We start from the raw sequence: 18080 nt of genomic DNA, 5'->3' as shown, positions 1-18080 counted from the left end.
AGGCTTTGAGTAACACAGAGACACTTGGGCATGACATCGCTCCACATTCCTCCACTGGCTGTTTACACGACAAACGGCCAGATGGATATGAGACAGTCAGGACAAACGTCTTTCACACATTCTCAAATATCTGTCACGCTAACAGAGCCCAGATGCACAAATCTTAACACATGGATAAAATATCTGGAGGCTTGTAGCAGATGAGTTTTTGCCTACGTGTTGAATAATGTGCAATGGATTTAGGCCTGCTGATAAACACTACAGGTTCATTCTTATGTGAGTAAAAGCAAAAAGCTTCAGGAGTGAAAAAGAGACACTCTGAATATTCAAAATAGGAAGAACAAAACTTAGAGTAGACAGTGGAAAAACATAAGCGAATACCGACCTCCTTGTTCACAGTTTAACAACAATCTGGTATGAGTATCTGCAGAGTCTCAGTGTTCCTTTAGCTTGGCTGCTCCTCATTAAACTGGACACTGATTCGTCATCTTTCCCCTTCAACTGCACAGCCAGACGCAGTCGAATCTTGCCGACCACAACCGCAAAACAACCATCATCCAGGATGCACCGACCACAGGCTGACAACAACACTTTTACTGCTCACAGCAAAACAAAAACGATGCTCCAAACACAAAGAGCCTTTCCAAAACTAGAAAAACACAACAGTTTGCTTTCAATTGTGAATGGGTTTCCTTGTCATTGTGTGTTTTGGCTGGACAAAGTCGTCCATTGTTCCTGTGAAACCACCGAGTTGAGATGATATCCTGACAATATCCACCTTGATGATAATAAAGTGTCTCCAAGCTTGTGTCTTTCATCGGCCTACTTTCCTAAAACAAAGGATTACCCAAACATCATTAGTTTGTTCATCTCAACACGGCCATTAATTTCCCCCTGAAATGCCAAAATAACGTCCCGGGGGCCACAGCGGAGCACAGCCGATACATGGGCCTCGCTCATTAAAAGACAACGTTTATTTACTGTAAATAGCAGTAGGGACGCTATAGTAACGGATGAGAACACAAAGCTGCAAGCTGAGGTCACGCAAACTGTGATTTGGATCCCTGCCTTGCCTAACACACACTCAACCCCTTTCCAGGAATCAGAGCACAGATCTAGTCCAAGAGGGCAATCAGGGAATTATCTCTGGCACTGGAGACAAAGAGAGGAGTTCAACACAAACTGTAACTCATGGCACCACAAAGACAGCGGACAGCTGGTATCGGCTAGATCCCGAACAGTATCTCTGCTGATTGTTAAATTACTTTTTCACCGCATGCCGAAACTGTAGTTGTTTACAACTGTTTTAAAATAGCAGCAATCCTGCGTGCCATCTGTCCTTCATTACTCCAACAGAAATTAGAAGTTTAACAAGGTCTCTGATACACTGTAATCGAAGCCAAGATGTTTTACAATTGGGAGGGAGAGGATGGCTCAATGAATGACTCATACGCAGCTCTGCTTTCTCAATGGCATGGTGAAGTGGCCTGGACTGAATCATGTGCTGCAATGGTGTGTGAGTGTGTGTGTGCATGCTTGTGTGTGTGTGTGTGTGTGTGTATGTGTGTGTGTGTGTGTGTGAGTTAGTGAATGAGTGAGTAAGTGCATGGTCCATGACTTTCAGTGTTTGTGCACATAAATCAGTAGATGGGTTGGCATTTCAGAGACCAATCTCTGCTCCTGACTGTACTGGTCTTGCTTATAAAGGAACATTCCCCCCCTTGGATCCTCTTACACAGTTATATATCATTAATCTGTGATGTTCAATGCATTCCAGGAGTTATAAAGGACTGTGATGAAGTGTTGAATTTACTTTTTTGGTGTATACTCACTTTCCCTCAACCTGCCTCGTCTACTTCTACTTCAGTTAGTAATTTCCTACGTTTCCCAGAATGCCTTTCAACAGTCCCATTGCATGTGTAGTTGGAGAGAGAGGACAATAGTGATAGTGATAGTAAGAGGAACAGAGAGAGTTTTTCCAGCTGAGAAAAGTGAGTCTCACCTCTCTCATATTGTATCTCTGCCTCTTCTACAATGGATTTGTCCCTGTATGATTGTTGAACGTCGGTGCAAAATGAGTCAATAAAGAAGCCCTCGCTCTTTGATTCTGAGGGACTGACATCAAAACCTGATGTTTACTGTTGATGTTTTAGATCGCTGAAAAGTTATCTGCTATCAAACTCCATTGTAGCTGCACTGGAAACATCTAGACGTGACGTCACAACATCTACGTTTGGCCTGTTATCCACAGGAATAAGAAAAATATATCAAACATACCAAACAGCAAATTGGATCCAGAAATGCAAGGTACATCGCCAATACCTATTTTTTAACAGAGTTGTGGTGTTTCAGGGTGGGTTTTTCTGTGGTTTTGAGATGGTTCAACTGTGCTCTGAGCCGGGCCTCCATGCTAAACATGATCCACAGCCAATCCACAAAGCTCTTTCGCTGCGGAGGTCCTGGCTGCTTGGTAACCCAGTCTAATAACTGACTTTTTAACAGCTTGGAGAGAATACGCTCTATTCTCCAACATGCCCACTGCGCTCACTTTGAGGCTGTACCTGCCAATGACGTAATCAGAGGAAGTGGAGAAGTAGGGCCAGAGGGTTCTGGGTTCGTGGGATGGCTCTGGGGCCCCAGGAAACTGACACCAACCCCGCTCCATGTGTGGCCTGATTTAGGCTCCATCTCTTTTATTACATGTGATGGAAACCATACGCCTCCATCACATGAGACAGGCGGGCTCGATGCTAGTGGTTATAAGTGAGAGAGGGAGGAGTGAGAGGCGGAGTGAAGACAGGCGAGACAAGGCCAAGACTGAGACGTATAGGATGAATCCAGAGAAAAACACGGCGCGGGGAGGGAGAAATGGAGAGAGAGTGGAGAAAGGACAAGATTCAGAGATCTGAGAGGTGGAGAGAAAGCAGTGACAGATGTAACGTAAAAAGTAGTCACAGTCGACCACAGCCGGCCAAGAAGCGCTTTGGGACTGCGACATGGGCCAGATCTTCCACGTAGATGGGAATCGGTGACGCACTCATTTTCTTTTTTTTCACTTTCAGTTTCAGTGACCGACAGTATTTCTCTGACTGTCACTTCTCCCTGTCTGTTTTGTGTATTAACGTCCAAAAAAAAAAAAAAAGGCAGAAATTGTCAAATTGTGAGGTAACCAGGATTACAGCATCCAGCAGCGCTGCCAGGCTCCAACTGTGTAGCGCTTTGCCCTGGGGGAGAGAAGCAAAACTATTTCCCACATTAAGATCACATTTATCTGGCAGCTCCCCACTAAGTCCAAAAGTGCCTAAGGGATTACATTGGACATAATGTATATAAAGGTCAAGCTGGCAGAGACACGCAAATGATGTTTAATTTGATCTTGGCTTAAAGTTGTGTATATACATTCAAAGCAAAGTTCTTATCAGGTTCAGAGTCAAAACTAAAGCCAATACTGAACAAATGAATGTTGTATTGTGCTTTTTATATTTCCATATAAAGAGCCATACTGAGTGCGTTTCTGAAATATTGCACAAGAAAAGCTTGCTGGGGGTACGATTCAGTATGATGTTACTCTCTTTACTTTGTTCATTTGTTTTGTGAACATCATGGCCAAAAAAGAGAAAAGTGAGAAGAGTGAAACTGTCTTGAGTAATACTTCAGCTAGTAAAAAGCTCTGGTAAGCCAAATTGCCCGCTCCCCACCCTATAGCTTAATGACTTCTCACCAGCTGATAGTAAAGGTAGAGAAATAAACACCTCCAAAATGGTTTTCAGATGAGCTACAGCTAGATGTGCATGCAGGCTGCAGCAGCATCCAGTGCTGCTCCTCCAGCAGCCCCCCCCCCCCTCCCCCCCGGCCTGGAGGCCCGGCGCAGGTCTGCACAGACTCAGCGCTCGCTGCAGTTACACAAACAGGTCGTCTTTCCAGAAAACTACATCAACAATGGAGTGGGGAGCGGGAATGGACTTACTCAGCTAAGGGATTTGGGGCCCATGGAGTGACTTGGGTTTTAGTTACAAAGCAAAACATTGAGGCTTAAGCACCCCAAACGTTGCTGTCCTTTAGTGTGTGTGTGTGTGTGTATGTGTGTGTAGGTGTGTGTGTGTGTGTGTGTGTGTGGCCCACTGGCTAATGATGGTCACATCAGCATCCAGAATTTGATAGTCCGCCTACACTCAACTCTGAAAGAAATACAATACCATCAGCAAAAAGGGAAAGTGAGTTCAAAGTAAGAATGCAGGAAAGAAAGACAAGAATAACAAGAATAACACTTTATCCAATGAAAAACAAGATTCAAAGACTATTTGTCTGCGAGTCAGCTGCCATTCAACTGTAGGGGATGATCACAAAGTGCAGCATTTCACAATATGTACATAATTTGAATCGGCATCATATTCTCTTTCAAAAGAAAATACAACACATGAAAAAGTGAGAAGGACGATTTCCTTTCAGTCAGCATTTTCAATATTGAAGTACTTTGGCAAGCAAGAGCCAGAACCTTCCTGCAGAGTCTACCCTCAGCTGCGTGTAACTGGAACTGAGTTTCTGTCTCCAAGAGCCGACTCATCTCATTGATTCCAACCCTCGTGGGTCAGATGTCCCGCTGGTTGCTTCAGGTGCCAGTCAAAATGTGAGAACCACTACAAAGACCCCCGGTGCCGACGGAGCAATGGCAGTACTTCAAAGAGAAATAAACAGCTACATGTCACCAGTCGGAGGAAAACAGAAATAAAATAAACAAAATGACATTTTCCCTCTGATGAACAGCTGGAAAAATAAACCACAAAGTGGTATTTGAGGCATGCCCTTTTCTGACAGGCTCTTTTTGTTGGTGCTCTTGGAACTTCTGTGGCGGCTGCCTCCTTTGAATTAGGAAGTAAAAATAGCGTCTTTCTTTCTCGTTCCTTTAATATTTTGTTTGATCTATCTGTCTCTTTTCAAAATATCATTTCCTCTCTCTCTTTCTCGTCTCCAACCAATAACTCTAGCTTTGTACCTGAGGGCCGTGTTTGCATGAACGATTCAGTCTGTGTCCAGAAGTTGACATCTACTTCCTAATACACCATAAACAGCATTCTGGTGGCTGTAAAGGAGGTTTTATAGAGCGGTACATATGTTCTCCCCTGCGTGCAACATGATGACACTCGCATGTTCAGGCTGAGGTCATTCCCCATAAAGAGGGGATGGATGCTTCAGAACTGTTTGACTGCAAGCTGTGCATGCTGTGAAACATATAGTGGCACAGAGATGAATGAAGAATAAACTGCTGAGGGAAGCCAGGCAGGGAGTGAGCGTCGGCTGGGAAGCAGAGAGCCGGGACAGGAGCGGGCCAACCGGTCAGTGAGGTGCATTTGTGTTTCTGCACTGGGAGAAGAGTCTGTGGACCGAACACCCAGAGCGCACCATAAGAGCATATGAGGTTTGATCTCTGCACCAAGGCTGAAAGATATTGACAAAAAATCGAATTGCGATTATTTGACAGAATATTGCAATTGCGATTTAAATTGCGATTCATATTATCACAAGCTTTTTGTGTCATACATTTTTAGAACATTAAATTTGTTTAAAGAAAAGTCATTTTGTTAAAAAAAAAAAAAATAGATGTCAGTGCAGGATTTACTGAGCTGAGTATGATGAAAGGTTTTCACCAATATTGTACTTGATTCATGGACCAAAGATTACCTGGAGCTCTAAAACACCTTGTTTAGAAATCCTTTTTGGTCGGCCCTATGTCTTAAGCAATTAAATGCAGCCTCTGCGATTTGGAAATTGCAGAAGTTCATATTGTGATTTAGATTTTTTTGCTGTGAAATCTGTATTACTGTTATTATCTTGGTGCTGAATAATGCGAGAACCAGAAACTCACCTCCAGTGTCTTGACTGGCTGCCCAGCTGTCACATCTACAAACGAGGCAGCAGTAAAGCTGTCGCCCCCCACAAATGATGCAGCGCCCTTCTGGGCCAATCATAATAACACATATGTAATGTAACCTTGTTGCGGCCTGTAATGTGACCTGCATTTTCATCAAAATCAGTGGTGATATCGCATGTGATGGATAGACGGACGGATAAATAAACAGACAGACAGAAAGACAGAGACTGATCAACAGCAGCAGACTGATCCCCCGCCGCCGCAGTGAGCTACAATACAAAAAACAGCTCCATATGCCCATAGTGATTTAGCTTCAGAAGAGCCATAAGGATCTACTTAAATCAATGCAGTCATTCACATACGTCTACAAACCCAAACACACACGCACACATACACACACCAGTATCATTGGTTACTAAGTGTGATGTTTTGTGTCCAATTCTGCACTGCTCCGCCAATACTTCAGCAATGTCATTGTCCATACCTACAATATAGGCACAGTCTATCAATATTTTCTGTAATAAAGACCACAAAATAAGCCCTAAAAGAAGACAAAAGCAGAAAAAAGTTCTTTTTTTCCTCTCTTCTTGTGTTTTTTTGCCCTTGCTGTCTTCAAAATTTGCTGCATGTAATGTTGCTTTGTATTTGTCACTTATTCTACTGCATGTCATACTTCTACGTCTACAACATTGAATGAAATGTAAATGTAAAACTATAGTGCCTGTTCTGCTGACCTGCTGCCACATCAAACCATGAAGCCATAAAAGAGCCGCGCAGATTTTTTGGGATAGTTCACAGGAAGCCGGTTGGGAGAGTCTCTATGGGCCAGCGGTTTTACAGGCCGGGCCCACATCAGCCAAACTCATCACTACGTTGGCCACATCCGTCACTGACACAGCCACATGGACGCAGAGCCGGTCTCCACCAACGCACCTCTCGTGTACTTAGGAAATCCAGCAGAGGAACGTGCGCTCAGTTCCTCACACAGATCCGCTGTGGAAGGAGGCTGACGTTCTCTATCCGACCAAATCCTACCGCCGCTGTCGCTTGTGGTTAATGTCTGTATGGTTTTATGGTCATCCTGGAATAAGCCGCTCTGTGATTTCAGGTTTAGGGTTAGCTTGTAATAAGTAGCTCTGTCATTTAGCAGTGGCTTTGAGAGAACATGGAGGGCGGTGCAACATGTTAAAGAAACTGTGGTCTGCGTGTTTTCAGTTGGTTAGATAGCCTTCAAGCTTCTTAGTTGTGCATTCATCAGTTACATTATGTGAAATAACATTTATGCAAACTTGGATCATAATATTATCTTGTAACGGTGAAGTGAAGAAGTGGATGTGATGTAATATAGTTTGTGGTAATATAATCTTGTAGTTGAGCAATTTTGTGAACTATTTCAAAAGCGAATTCAGGACTGTTTCAACCCTATTATTACAATGCAAAATTACAGTATCAGGATTGTACTTATTACCATATTAATAGAGAAGGAAATTTCGAACATATTATCTATTGCTCAGAAAGTGGGGAACTCTAGAGGCCAGCGTCCAGAGGGAAAGAGCTAGATTATGATGACTGGTGTGAATTGTTCAGCACAATAATTCACATTTGAAAGTGAGAGCAAACCACAAGCAGAATGTTAAATTACTAAATTATACACGTTTCCTCCAAATGCTGCGCAACCTCCAACATCAACAAGTCAAACTACAAAGCGGAGCAGGTCTAGCAAACCGTGGGCTGCGTTCTGAGGTAGGGTAACAATGGAAACGCTCTGCTTTGCTGCATCATGGGTGTTGGAGTCCCTTCTGGGTGGCCCACCACATCTGCAGTCGGACACAGGGGGGCGTGGCCTATCAGTCTCCATGACAGTCGGTCAGGAAGAGCAGTTGTGTCTTTCTGCCAAAAGCTGTTCAGACAGACACACTCCAGACAGGAGAGTGGCATGAGAGCAGACTGCAGTTAGAGAGATGAAGCATCAGACAGACACAGGAGCCGTCACACATCTGGGTGGTGATTCACACAGAGTGGATACCACTTACTGGAAACTGTAATCTACACCAGACAATGGCTTTAAACTATACTACGCCATAACTGTTTGTTTAGGGTAATTTAGATGATGGGCTGAAAAGAGAACTCCTCTCTGGATAGTTGAAGAACTGTTTTTGTTTCTGTGCTGTATGGGCATCATCATCATGGACTCAAATGGTTACCTCATCCCATTACTCACTCCCATTACAAACAACAAGATCTGATTACCAAAAGCAATTCGTAATCAAACTGCTGGACGCTCACAATCCCTCCCTACAGCTGCAGCAATACTGCATGCCATGCAGAGCTACTTCTAATGCCGTTATCTATTCAAAATACAAAACAATGGAAATGTATTCCACTGCATTACCTAAAAATAATGTATTCTGATTTCAGATACTGTAATCATAATACTGTAAACAGGATTACTTCTACTGTAATCAGGATTACTTCTGGAAATACTGTTAAAGTGAAACTCATAAGGCGATTGAAATAGTAGGAAGTGTTCTGTGTTTTTATAAAATGTGGCTCAGAAGAACATTTGTGTTTGTATGGAAACCTGAAATAAATTTCCTGATCTTTGTAATTTTTCACTTATCTTAATCTGTAACCCCAGTTATGGCAGAGTAATCTGAACCTCACTGAAAGTAATGAGAAGAATACATTACTGAGTTTGGATAATCCCCTGGATTATGTTACTGATTACAGTTTTGATAAAGTGACTGATGCCATGATGCCTGAAGGCACAGTGATTGAATGTTGAATGTATATTTGCAGAATGGTCTGTATAGTCTACTGTCTGTTATGTTTTACACACTTGCAATGAGTGTGAGGTCCTGCTGTGCCTGTACCATGCAGGCTGGTATGAACTTGTGTTACTACATTGATAGTCGTTATGTCTTTGCACTAATGACATCAAACTCCTGAAGTTAAGGTGATTGTGAATCTGATTAAACAGCCATACCATACAATGTGCTAACTAACTAAGCTGAGAGCACTGAACATATGGAGTCAGTAATAGAGTAGTGAATGCTCAGAATAGTTTTAACTCAAACTGGAACATTCATTTCAATCAGCTATGTGATCTTTGGAAGAACAATAGAAGAGTAACTCGTATCATATTCCTTTTTAATTTGTAATTAACCATAGCAATGCATGATACACACCATATTGAGCTCAGAAAGGTGCCGGAAAATGAATATAGTGAATTCCCTCTGTCTGGCATCTTAGCCACACTGGAAAATGTGATAGTCATTATGCATCTGACAGGGTTTTGGAACCGAACGCAGCTCCTCTCCGCCTCAACTCCCCTTTTTCAAACCAGGAAGCTGTAGGTTGATCTTGGCAACGCTCACAGTCGGTTTCTTTCTTTCATTAACATTTCGGACTGTGAATAACAGATTCGGGGGGTTTTATTACTTATGCTAAAAGAGGAGAAATTAGAATCCCCAAATTCATCGTTAACATGTGTGTGTGTTCTGCTGCCTGAGGTGTCTGAGAACTTTTATTGTACACACACAAACACAAGCACAAACACACCCTCTCCTGCACTCACGGACAAATGCACACACATACAAACACACACACACACACACACTGGAGGGAATCTGAATGCGAGGTCCAATGTACACGCATGATCCCAGCAGAACAAAGACCTGCAGCTTGCCAAGTGTAATATAAAGCGTTTCATGGGAGGCCTTAAAGGTACGCAGGTGTCTTGGAATGCCTTTCACCCGCTCTATAGTATTTTTTATTTAATTACTAAATCAATGATTCAGACCCCCTGCTTCAAGACCCCCCCTAAAAGGCCCATAAATGGAGGCCACAGTGAACTTTAGAGAGCCTCCCTTGACATCTGCATGTGGGTCACATCAAGGACACTGCTGTTATTATGGTGTGTGAGAGCTGGGAGGGAATGCAACTGGGAGCCGTAGAGGTTTGCTGCTTTTCCTCACTCTTAAGGTGAGTCAGAAAGTCACTGACACACACATGATCACAGGCCGGATTGAAAATAGGAACTAACTACCCGCACATGTGTTGTTCTGGCAAAAACATCACCGATCAACGCCTGCTCTTCACATCTAGCGCCTGGATTGTTGCCGTTTTATTCAGTCCAGTGGAGGAATAAGTGGAAAGTTTTGTGTACAGAATCACTTGGAACAGCCTATGATGTTAAAACCATCTACTGTACCGTAGTTTCTATACCCGCTGTCGACCTAGCCTGCACTAAAACTATGTTGGGAAGTCAAGACAAAAAAAAAAAAATGATGTATTCATAAATGTCTTCTATGATCTGCTGCCATTTTCTCTTTGGCTGCCCTTCCTCCGAGTTCAGACAGTCCTGTGGGATTCCAGATTGAAAGGATTGAATTATAACTGAGATAAGACACAGTCTGAATCCAGTCTGCGAGTAAGACAAATGAAGACCTATGCAAAATTGGAATGCTGTAGTAATTTTTTGTTTTTAGGCGTGTGTGTGTGTGTGTGTGTGTGTGTGAGACAGGTGAGTGTCCATCTCCAGCTCCTCCTTCAGATAAACATGACATCCAGCTGGATCTCATACTGTTACAACTCACTCCCTTCTCTATTTCCTCTCCCAACTACCTCCCAACACACACACACACACACACACACCCACACCCACACACCAGGATCTCACAGCCTTATCTACCCTCTCATGCTCCTCCACACCCATCCATCCTCTTCTCGCTCTTGTCTTTCAACAAGCTGTGTCTCCTCCACCTTCTTCTCCCACTTCCTTTTCACTCCCTTCCCCTCTCCTGGGATGAAATTCCCCCCCTCGCTCAGCGCCTCCCGCTCTTGTTGCTCATTCAGCTCCTCGGTGTTATCTCTCCTCCCGTCCCGCTGCTGTCTGTCCCGGGGTGTGAGGTTCTCCCAAACCAGATACGAGGAAAACCCTGGCCTGTATATCATCTGGGTGTTTACACCAGAGCCTCTGTTTTAACAGCCTGCTCAAAACTCTCAGGGTGAACTCTCCTCCCCCTGGACACAGAAAGTAAGACTTCAGCCTGACATGTGAAATTGAGATGTGGTCTCTAGTACGCCACTGGCCGACTTTTACTCTTATTGTGCCTCATTGTTTCTTCTGGGTGTCTGCTTGGGAAATTTGTAGCCCTTGCCTACACACTGTCTCTATTTCTCTCGCTCACACACATTCATTAAATCCCCTGCCTCTCTCTCCTTTCACCACATTTATTTCTCCCTTTTACCCTAATACCTGTTGAAGTGTTTTCAGGGTTCCCAAGGGCCTTGAAAATCCCTGAAAGTTCACCAGGATTTCTTGACTTGACAAGAACATCCGTGAAAAATGAGGCATCTACTATGTTTTACCCCAAAACACAGTAGATGTTTGCGACCCTGAAACAAGACCTTAAACGTCTTTGAAAAATTTCTTGAATTTGACGTCCAAGCGAGTGTGGGAACTCTGTGTTTTACGACTGCTGTGCCCTGTTTTAGCAGCAGTGTCCCAAGGTGACTTCAGTAAGTGCTTTCCCATCTCCGTCTGCTTTCTGCAGCTCAGTAGAAGATGCACAGGTGGTTGTCCCACTGCAGTCCCATGATCAGGTCAGGCTTAGACTAAGTGTGTCTGGGTCTGGAGCTTCTATATGTGCTCATTTCAACAGAGAAGGTCACCAGGACGCAGTAAAACAAGACTTACTGACAAGATGTATATAATATAAGAAGTGTGAACTGGTGAAGCACATGAGAGAAAATGCGTGCATTAGCAGCAAAGAGAGAAGTGCGATCAACTCAACATATTTAATCGGATTACACCAAAATGCTCCTGAATTGTCCTCTAGAAACTTGAGTCAAATGCAATACAAAAACAGAAAGTCAGACACACTGTGTGTGTGTGTGTGTGTACAGTTTCTGTAATAAGCACATCTTGCAAAGGCATTCAGACTCTGAAAGTGTCCCAATGCCAGATGAAAAGCTTGACAGTAGTGTGGCAAATACTGAAGAAGGCATTGTACACGTTACAACAATGATGACTAATCAAAACCTGCTATGGAATTTTAACAGAGATCCAAAGAGCAGAATTAGAGAAAACTGCACCACAACATTGTAAAAAAAATTGAGCAACCACAGTAAAGTGCATAAAAATTCTCAACAACAATCCTGATAAACACACTGCAAAGTCCCAGATGAAAATATGCAATACTCATTATTAAATATCTCAGTCAGTGTCTGTCAAAAGCTACCTAACCATGTTACTATAACCATGTAATTCCATGTTTAGTGGGATGGATGAGGTGGTGGAAGAGGTGTCGTTATGACTATGGCTATGGTGGGCGTGAAGCTGGGGAATGTAGTGTGCATTCCTTGCCAGAGAAACCCACCGGACCGAACCAAGCCCTGGCTATGCTGACACAGCTGGTCCCGGGCATAGACCCCAACGCCGTGCTTTGCTCCAGGAATGTTCCGGGCCTTGCTGGAGAAACCATAACAAGTGCAGGAAATAGATTAGCGCACTCTGGGTTCCACACCGGCCGCAAACCGCCTGAGCCTGGCCACTCCAAACCCAGATGTGTGGGAAAAGGAGACGGAGAAGAGGAGGGAGTGAGCCTCCCATCCAGACATCAGTCCAGATCCCAGGAGTAGATCCACCAAGACTGCTGCGCACAGCAATCAGGCCTCCCTTATTTCATGACTGGTCCTGACTCCCACCTGGAGACCAACATGAATGGCTGTATGGTAATGAAAGATATGAGAGCCAATGCAGGCTGGTGGTGAAAGGATTGGAATGGACAGATTCCCCTTCTTTAATATCCCACATGGTACAGCCCCTGAATGTAAACTCACTGAATTGTATCTTTTTAAAGGAAAAATCCACACAGTTATATACCAGCAATCTGTGATGTTCAGTGCATTCCAGGAGTTATTCTGTGATGCAATGTACTGATTTCCTACGTTTCCGAGAATGACTATTGGCCACCATCAGAGATCAGGCCTGGACTTGTTGCATTCAGCTGTTGGTTCTTCATCTAGGTAGAGAGAGCAGCAGCTGTACCGCAGTAACAGCAAGAGAGCAAGAGTTTTTCTAGTCAAGAAAAAGTGGGAGTTGGCGTCCCTTACTCAAAAGTGGCTGCATTGCACTCTGGTCTATTGAGGCAACTGTCGGTAGAGAAATTTGTATTTCTGCCTTGAACATAGGTGCAAAATGGTGAGTCTAGGAAGAAGACCTTTCTCTTTGATTCTGGGGGACTGACACCAAATCGTTTTAGAAAGCTGAAAATTGTTCTGCTATCAAACTTCATTGTAGCTGTGCTGGAAATATCTCGACACGGGCTTGAGAAAAATACATCGGCAAACAAAAAGATGGGCCCAGAAATGCAAGGTGCAACAGTGTTCAAGTGTTTTAGGGTGGATTTTTCCTTTAAAGTGGCAGATTGGGCGTGTTCAACTTTCGTAGTCGTGGTGTTGGTGACTGGAGGGTTCATGGTTCGAGCCAGGCTAATGACAAATAAAGACTGCAAACTGCCTGCCAGTGGCCAGTGCCCAACAGTTAGACCAGCTCTAAAGGGGCTGTAAGAGTTCAGCCAAAGCTCAGGTAGATTTCCTCTTCTATTCTAATGGCCTTCTTATGTCAACCCCCCACAGAAAAATAAATGTCTAAACCTTGAAGACTGTGGAGGCAATTCTGAGCTGGCTTCAATTTGCCAGGGAGAGAGATGGGATAACCATATGAATTCACTCAGTGCATACACTGGTGTGTGTGTGAGCGTGTGTGTGCATGCATGACTGTGTGCGTGTGAGTGTGTGTGTGTGTGTGTGGAAATGTATATGATGTATGCATGCCTTCTGGCTGGCGTGTGTGTATATGTATGCCCAAGTGTTAGGAAGTGAGAAAGACAGAGAGAATCAGAAACAGTCCACCTTATTTAAAATGTGTGTAAACCCACAGCCACGGGACTGTGGGGGCGTCAGGCTCGTTTTGGCCTTCGGAGAGCTGACCTGTCACTTTGGTGAGTCTGCACATGTCAGCAAATGTACAAACTCCACCAAAGGTGCTTTTAAACACATTTCAACACGTGGTCACAAAGTGTTACTTGGACATGTGTGTTGATATGACACGTTCTAATATTTAACACACGCCCTCCAAAGGTCTTTATGCTTTGGCAGAAAGGCCCGAGGCAAGCTTGAGTTCATCAGTGTGTGCGAATTACAGCCAAAGCAGTGAAGAATTCAGAAAAAATGTCTGGCAGAACGGTCTGTGATTTCCCTATCTGCTTTACAGATTATCCTACATTTCATTACACAACTGTGACTATAGCAGTTGGAATTTTGGAATTCAAGATGGAGGATTTGGAGGAGATTCTCGTAAACAATGTGAGATTCTTGGAGGATGACGCAAACAACCGGGCCATGGACATTTCATTGTCTTTCCAAATGCAAAGCACACATGTCACCACTAGCCTCCCAAATCTTAGCGAAGCATAGATCTGGCAGTACTCAAAATCAACTGATATACGCTGTTTCTTTCCCATATTCACATTTTTAAACCAGCAGGATTAAGTGTGCTCTTCTTCTCTACTGAGTTTAGTGATGAGAGCGGATGCAGATTTACACAACAGTCGCAACAATCTGACATGTCACAACAATTTACACACTATCTGTCTCCTGGGAGAACGCAATGAATTAAAGCAAAACAGGGAGAGTGGAAATAATTGTTTGTTTCCCCCTGAGTACAGAGATTACAGCCCTAATAGTTGAAGAATGAGGGTTTGTGATGGTTTGCATGGATGCAGTTCTCTTGCACAATGAGGCCTCTGGAGTGGAGAGCAGACCCCTCCAACCAGCTGCCGTATCCCTCATAGGGCCAACAACACTCTGCTCAGAGTTCAGCAGCTTGGCCAGACCCTCTCTCTTCCTACTCTTCCAAATGTCAATAGTTCATTTGAATAAAGTTAAAAGCGAGCTGGCTCTGGCCGCCTTCCCCATAGCTCTCTAATCTAATCCATGAGCGGGACTTGCACGCGCACAGAGAAAGACAAACAGGATGCCTCTACTCGGGTGACACTTTGATGAAGGAGATTGTGTTTTAACACAGTTTGAATTCGTCTCTGCTGCTGCTGGGGTAAACAGTGGGGTCCGCTGCTCCCCATCCACTCTCATGGACCTGGGCCTAACTGTGTGTGAATGACTCATATTGAAGCAACACCCTCAACACAGAGACAGAGAGGCTCCTAATCCCAAATCACTGTTGGATCAACAGTACGATGATGGAGCACGCTCTCTGTCTCCAAGGAGAATGCTAATGGTGTATGTGTGTGTGTGTGTGTGTGTGTGTGTGTGTGTGTGTGTGTCCGTAACATAGCATATGCCATTTGGTGGCACCCTTTGTTTCTTACCCAAAGTAGGTTACAGTACCATCAGCCAAACAGCAGTAATTGTAGTAGTAAAACTGAGAAAAACAATTGAGAAGTTTATTTAAAGCAAAGTCTAACCAAAGTATTGTTGGTACAGAGATAGATTGTGTATATAAAGCATTTATGGGTAAAAAGTTTGAAGTTTTTAAAGTTGAAATCTAAACCTTACTTAGGACCTTTGACCTTTAAAAACACACAAAAGTAGTTACTGCTGTTTGCCTTTTTAAGGCCGTATGTAACAAGCGCTAAGCTAGTTCTTACTTGTTCTCTTCAATTTTCAGCCCCACTTTTACATTTTTTGTCTGCTGCTTCTCTATGCTCATTTGTTAGGTAGACTCAGTCACGTTTAATACAAAACACAATCACTCTGTTGCTGTCAGCTCAGTGTATGACACAAAGCAAAGGTAGATGGGTAGAATGGACCAAAGTAAAGTAGGCAGGGAAGGAAAGATGGACCAATGATGCACTTTTAAAAAAAAAATCTTTTTGTTTCAGTCTTGCCCACTGGGAAAACTCCCGCTACTCCACAAGATGGCCGATCCGCCTACGACCCTGGCAGTGTGAGTGCCAGGCTCTATCCATTAAGCTACACCACCATAATGCATGTGCATGTGGAGACTTGTAGACACACCACATGTATGTGTACTGTATATGTGTTTGTGTGTGTGTGTGTGTGTTTGTGTGTGTGGACTGGACTCACCACAACATCTGTATGTGTTGACTTCAATTTCTGTCTAAGTGACTCTACATTTTTTTGAGTAAGTCAACATGTTTGTGTGACTCGACATGTTTGAGCGACTCAATTTAAGCGCTTGAAAGAGAGAGAGAGAGAGAGTTTTTGAAACCATGTCTTCTTGAACTGACAAGCGCTGTCAGCAGTTGTTGGGCCTGCGGTGAGCCGGACCTCACAGACTGTCAGCCACATTTAACCAATCCCCGCCCTGAGAGACAGAAACATCAGTGACCGAGGCGAATACCAGGACAGACAAGGCTCAGACAGCCATGTGTGTAAATGTGTCTCTTCTATTAACAAAAAGACTGATAAGTACGCGAATATCAAGATAAAGTGACGACAGAGAAGAGTAAAGCCCACACACTGAGAACCTTTTATTGACAACGTTTCATTCTGGAAACATTCTCAATAAAAGTTTTATGAATAGAGCTTCAAGCGTGCCGGCTGCTTCTCACTCTTTTCTGCTTTGAAGAGGAAGACTACCACGCTGTTCCGCCATGCTACCATTAGAAAATAAAAGACCTTTCACTTACCGAACCGCTTGTATCCAAAAGACTGTACTTCCTCCTCGTCTGCGAAATCGTCTGTGTGACATAATCAGAAACATGTGACATAAATAGGTCATAAACAGGCCATTGGGTGAACATTGTGTTTAAAACAGTTGGTAGGACTCCAGGTGACCGTGGAACAAAACAGAACAAAACACTATGGGGCAGCTGCAGCGAGCCAAGAATTCATAATGTTATCCTTTGAATACAATGATCTCTCTTTAGCGGAGTGGAGACGGCCAACAAGCCTTAAGTCGGCAAGATAGTGGAATGTCACTTCGGCTGCATCTCCATATCTAGCCTGTCTGTGTGTGTGTGTGTGTGTGTGTGTGTGTGTGTGTGGAGATAGGAGGTCCAAAGAGCTGTAAAAGCCACAGGCTGCGGTTTCTCTGGGTTGTTGACAGTAAACCCTAATTACACTCTGCTACACTACACTGAAGACCGGAGCAGGGAGAGAACATCACTGGTAATGGTAAACAGATGGGACCGGGGGGGGCGGCATGGGGGGGCAGGGGCGGGGGGGAGACAGGGACATGATGAGCTGGGTGGGGGGGGGGGGGGGATCTGTGCCGTGAAGAGCAGGAATGAGGCGGACCTCCATATTTTGGCCACTGGCTCCTAATCAAGCTGCTGGTGCCAACTGGAGCGGTGCTGTCTAATGGTTATTTTTTCGTTTTTATCGAGTGAATCTCTGAGAAAATATACATTGCAGCAAAAAATACTGTGATTATTGCAGCAAAAGGCATATACACTGTCCCTTTAACTACTTGTAGGAGTGCAGGCACACAACAGTTACTGATGATAATGGATCCTTCCTACAGATATTAGACCCGCTAACCTCATGCACTCCTACAGGTGATGCTCAATGATAGTGATCAATTTCATCCATCATGCAGGATCCTGTTGTTTTCTTTTGTCATGTCTTCACCGTGAAGTTTTTGGAGACGTTAATCTAGCCACAGATTAATGTTTCATGCATATTGTATTTCATGCTTCAGGCGATTTACCAAATATACAGTCTAATCAATAGTCCAAACATGAACTGGGTCTTTATTTCCATCAATGAGATGCAAGGGGTGGAAGAAAAAAAGTCCAAACTATTTCACAACTCTGCTCAACTTCTGGACCACAGTACCGTAATGTCATCCAGATGTGAATCACGGACCATGAAGAAATACGCACAGACACAATGAAATCAAAGATTGGATTTAAAAAGAAAAAAAACACTTTTAAAGTATGTTTGCAAAGCTACGCCTACATACCTTTCATGGCGTTTTATAAATCTGTGAGGACTGTAGAAGAGATGAGGACCCCTGTCACTTTCTGCGCATCTCAACATCCAGTGCAACCGAAGATGCCAATCAGTCCCACGGAGAACAACACGCACTGATTGAAGAAATACTATAAGTCTGTCTTCATGTTGAGTCTTCAGTTAAAATCCCATTGTCGTTTTCGTCTGGCTTGCTTTGGCTTTTGCAGGAGAGATGCGATATCCCGAAGCCTGGTCCTGCAGCGCT

General features: G+C 43.8%; 1 protein-coding gene across 1 annotated transcript in view; it reads right to left on the bottom strand.

Moving 5' to 3' along the window:
* The window catches only part of LOC139921763 (collectin-12-like), a 30770-nt gene extending 12690 nt beyond the window's left edge, over positions 1–18080 (bottom strand). Inside the window, exons 1-2 of the mRNA XM_071912093.2 lie at positions 17826–18080; positions 16549–16599 (exon numbers count right to left, since the gene is read on the bottom strand). Of these exons, the coding sequence (XP_071768194.1) occupies positions 16549–16599; positions 17826–17832 (58 nt within the window). The 5' untranslated portion in view covers positions 17833–18080. The remainder of the gene's footprint in view (positions 1–16548; positions 16600–17825) is intronic.

This window comes from Centroberyx gerrardi, chromosome 22 (assembly GCF_048128805.1).
Source record: "Centroberyx gerrardi isolate f3 chromosome 22, fCenGer3.hap1.cur.20231027, whole genome shotgun sequence".
NCBI classification, from domain to species: Eukaryota; Metazoa; Chordata; class Actinopteri; order Beryciformes; family Berycidae; genus Centroberyx; species Centroberyx gerrardi.
The sequence above is the reverse complement of the archived record's forward strand: the minus strand, read 5'-3'. Positions and strand labels throughout refer to the sequence as shown.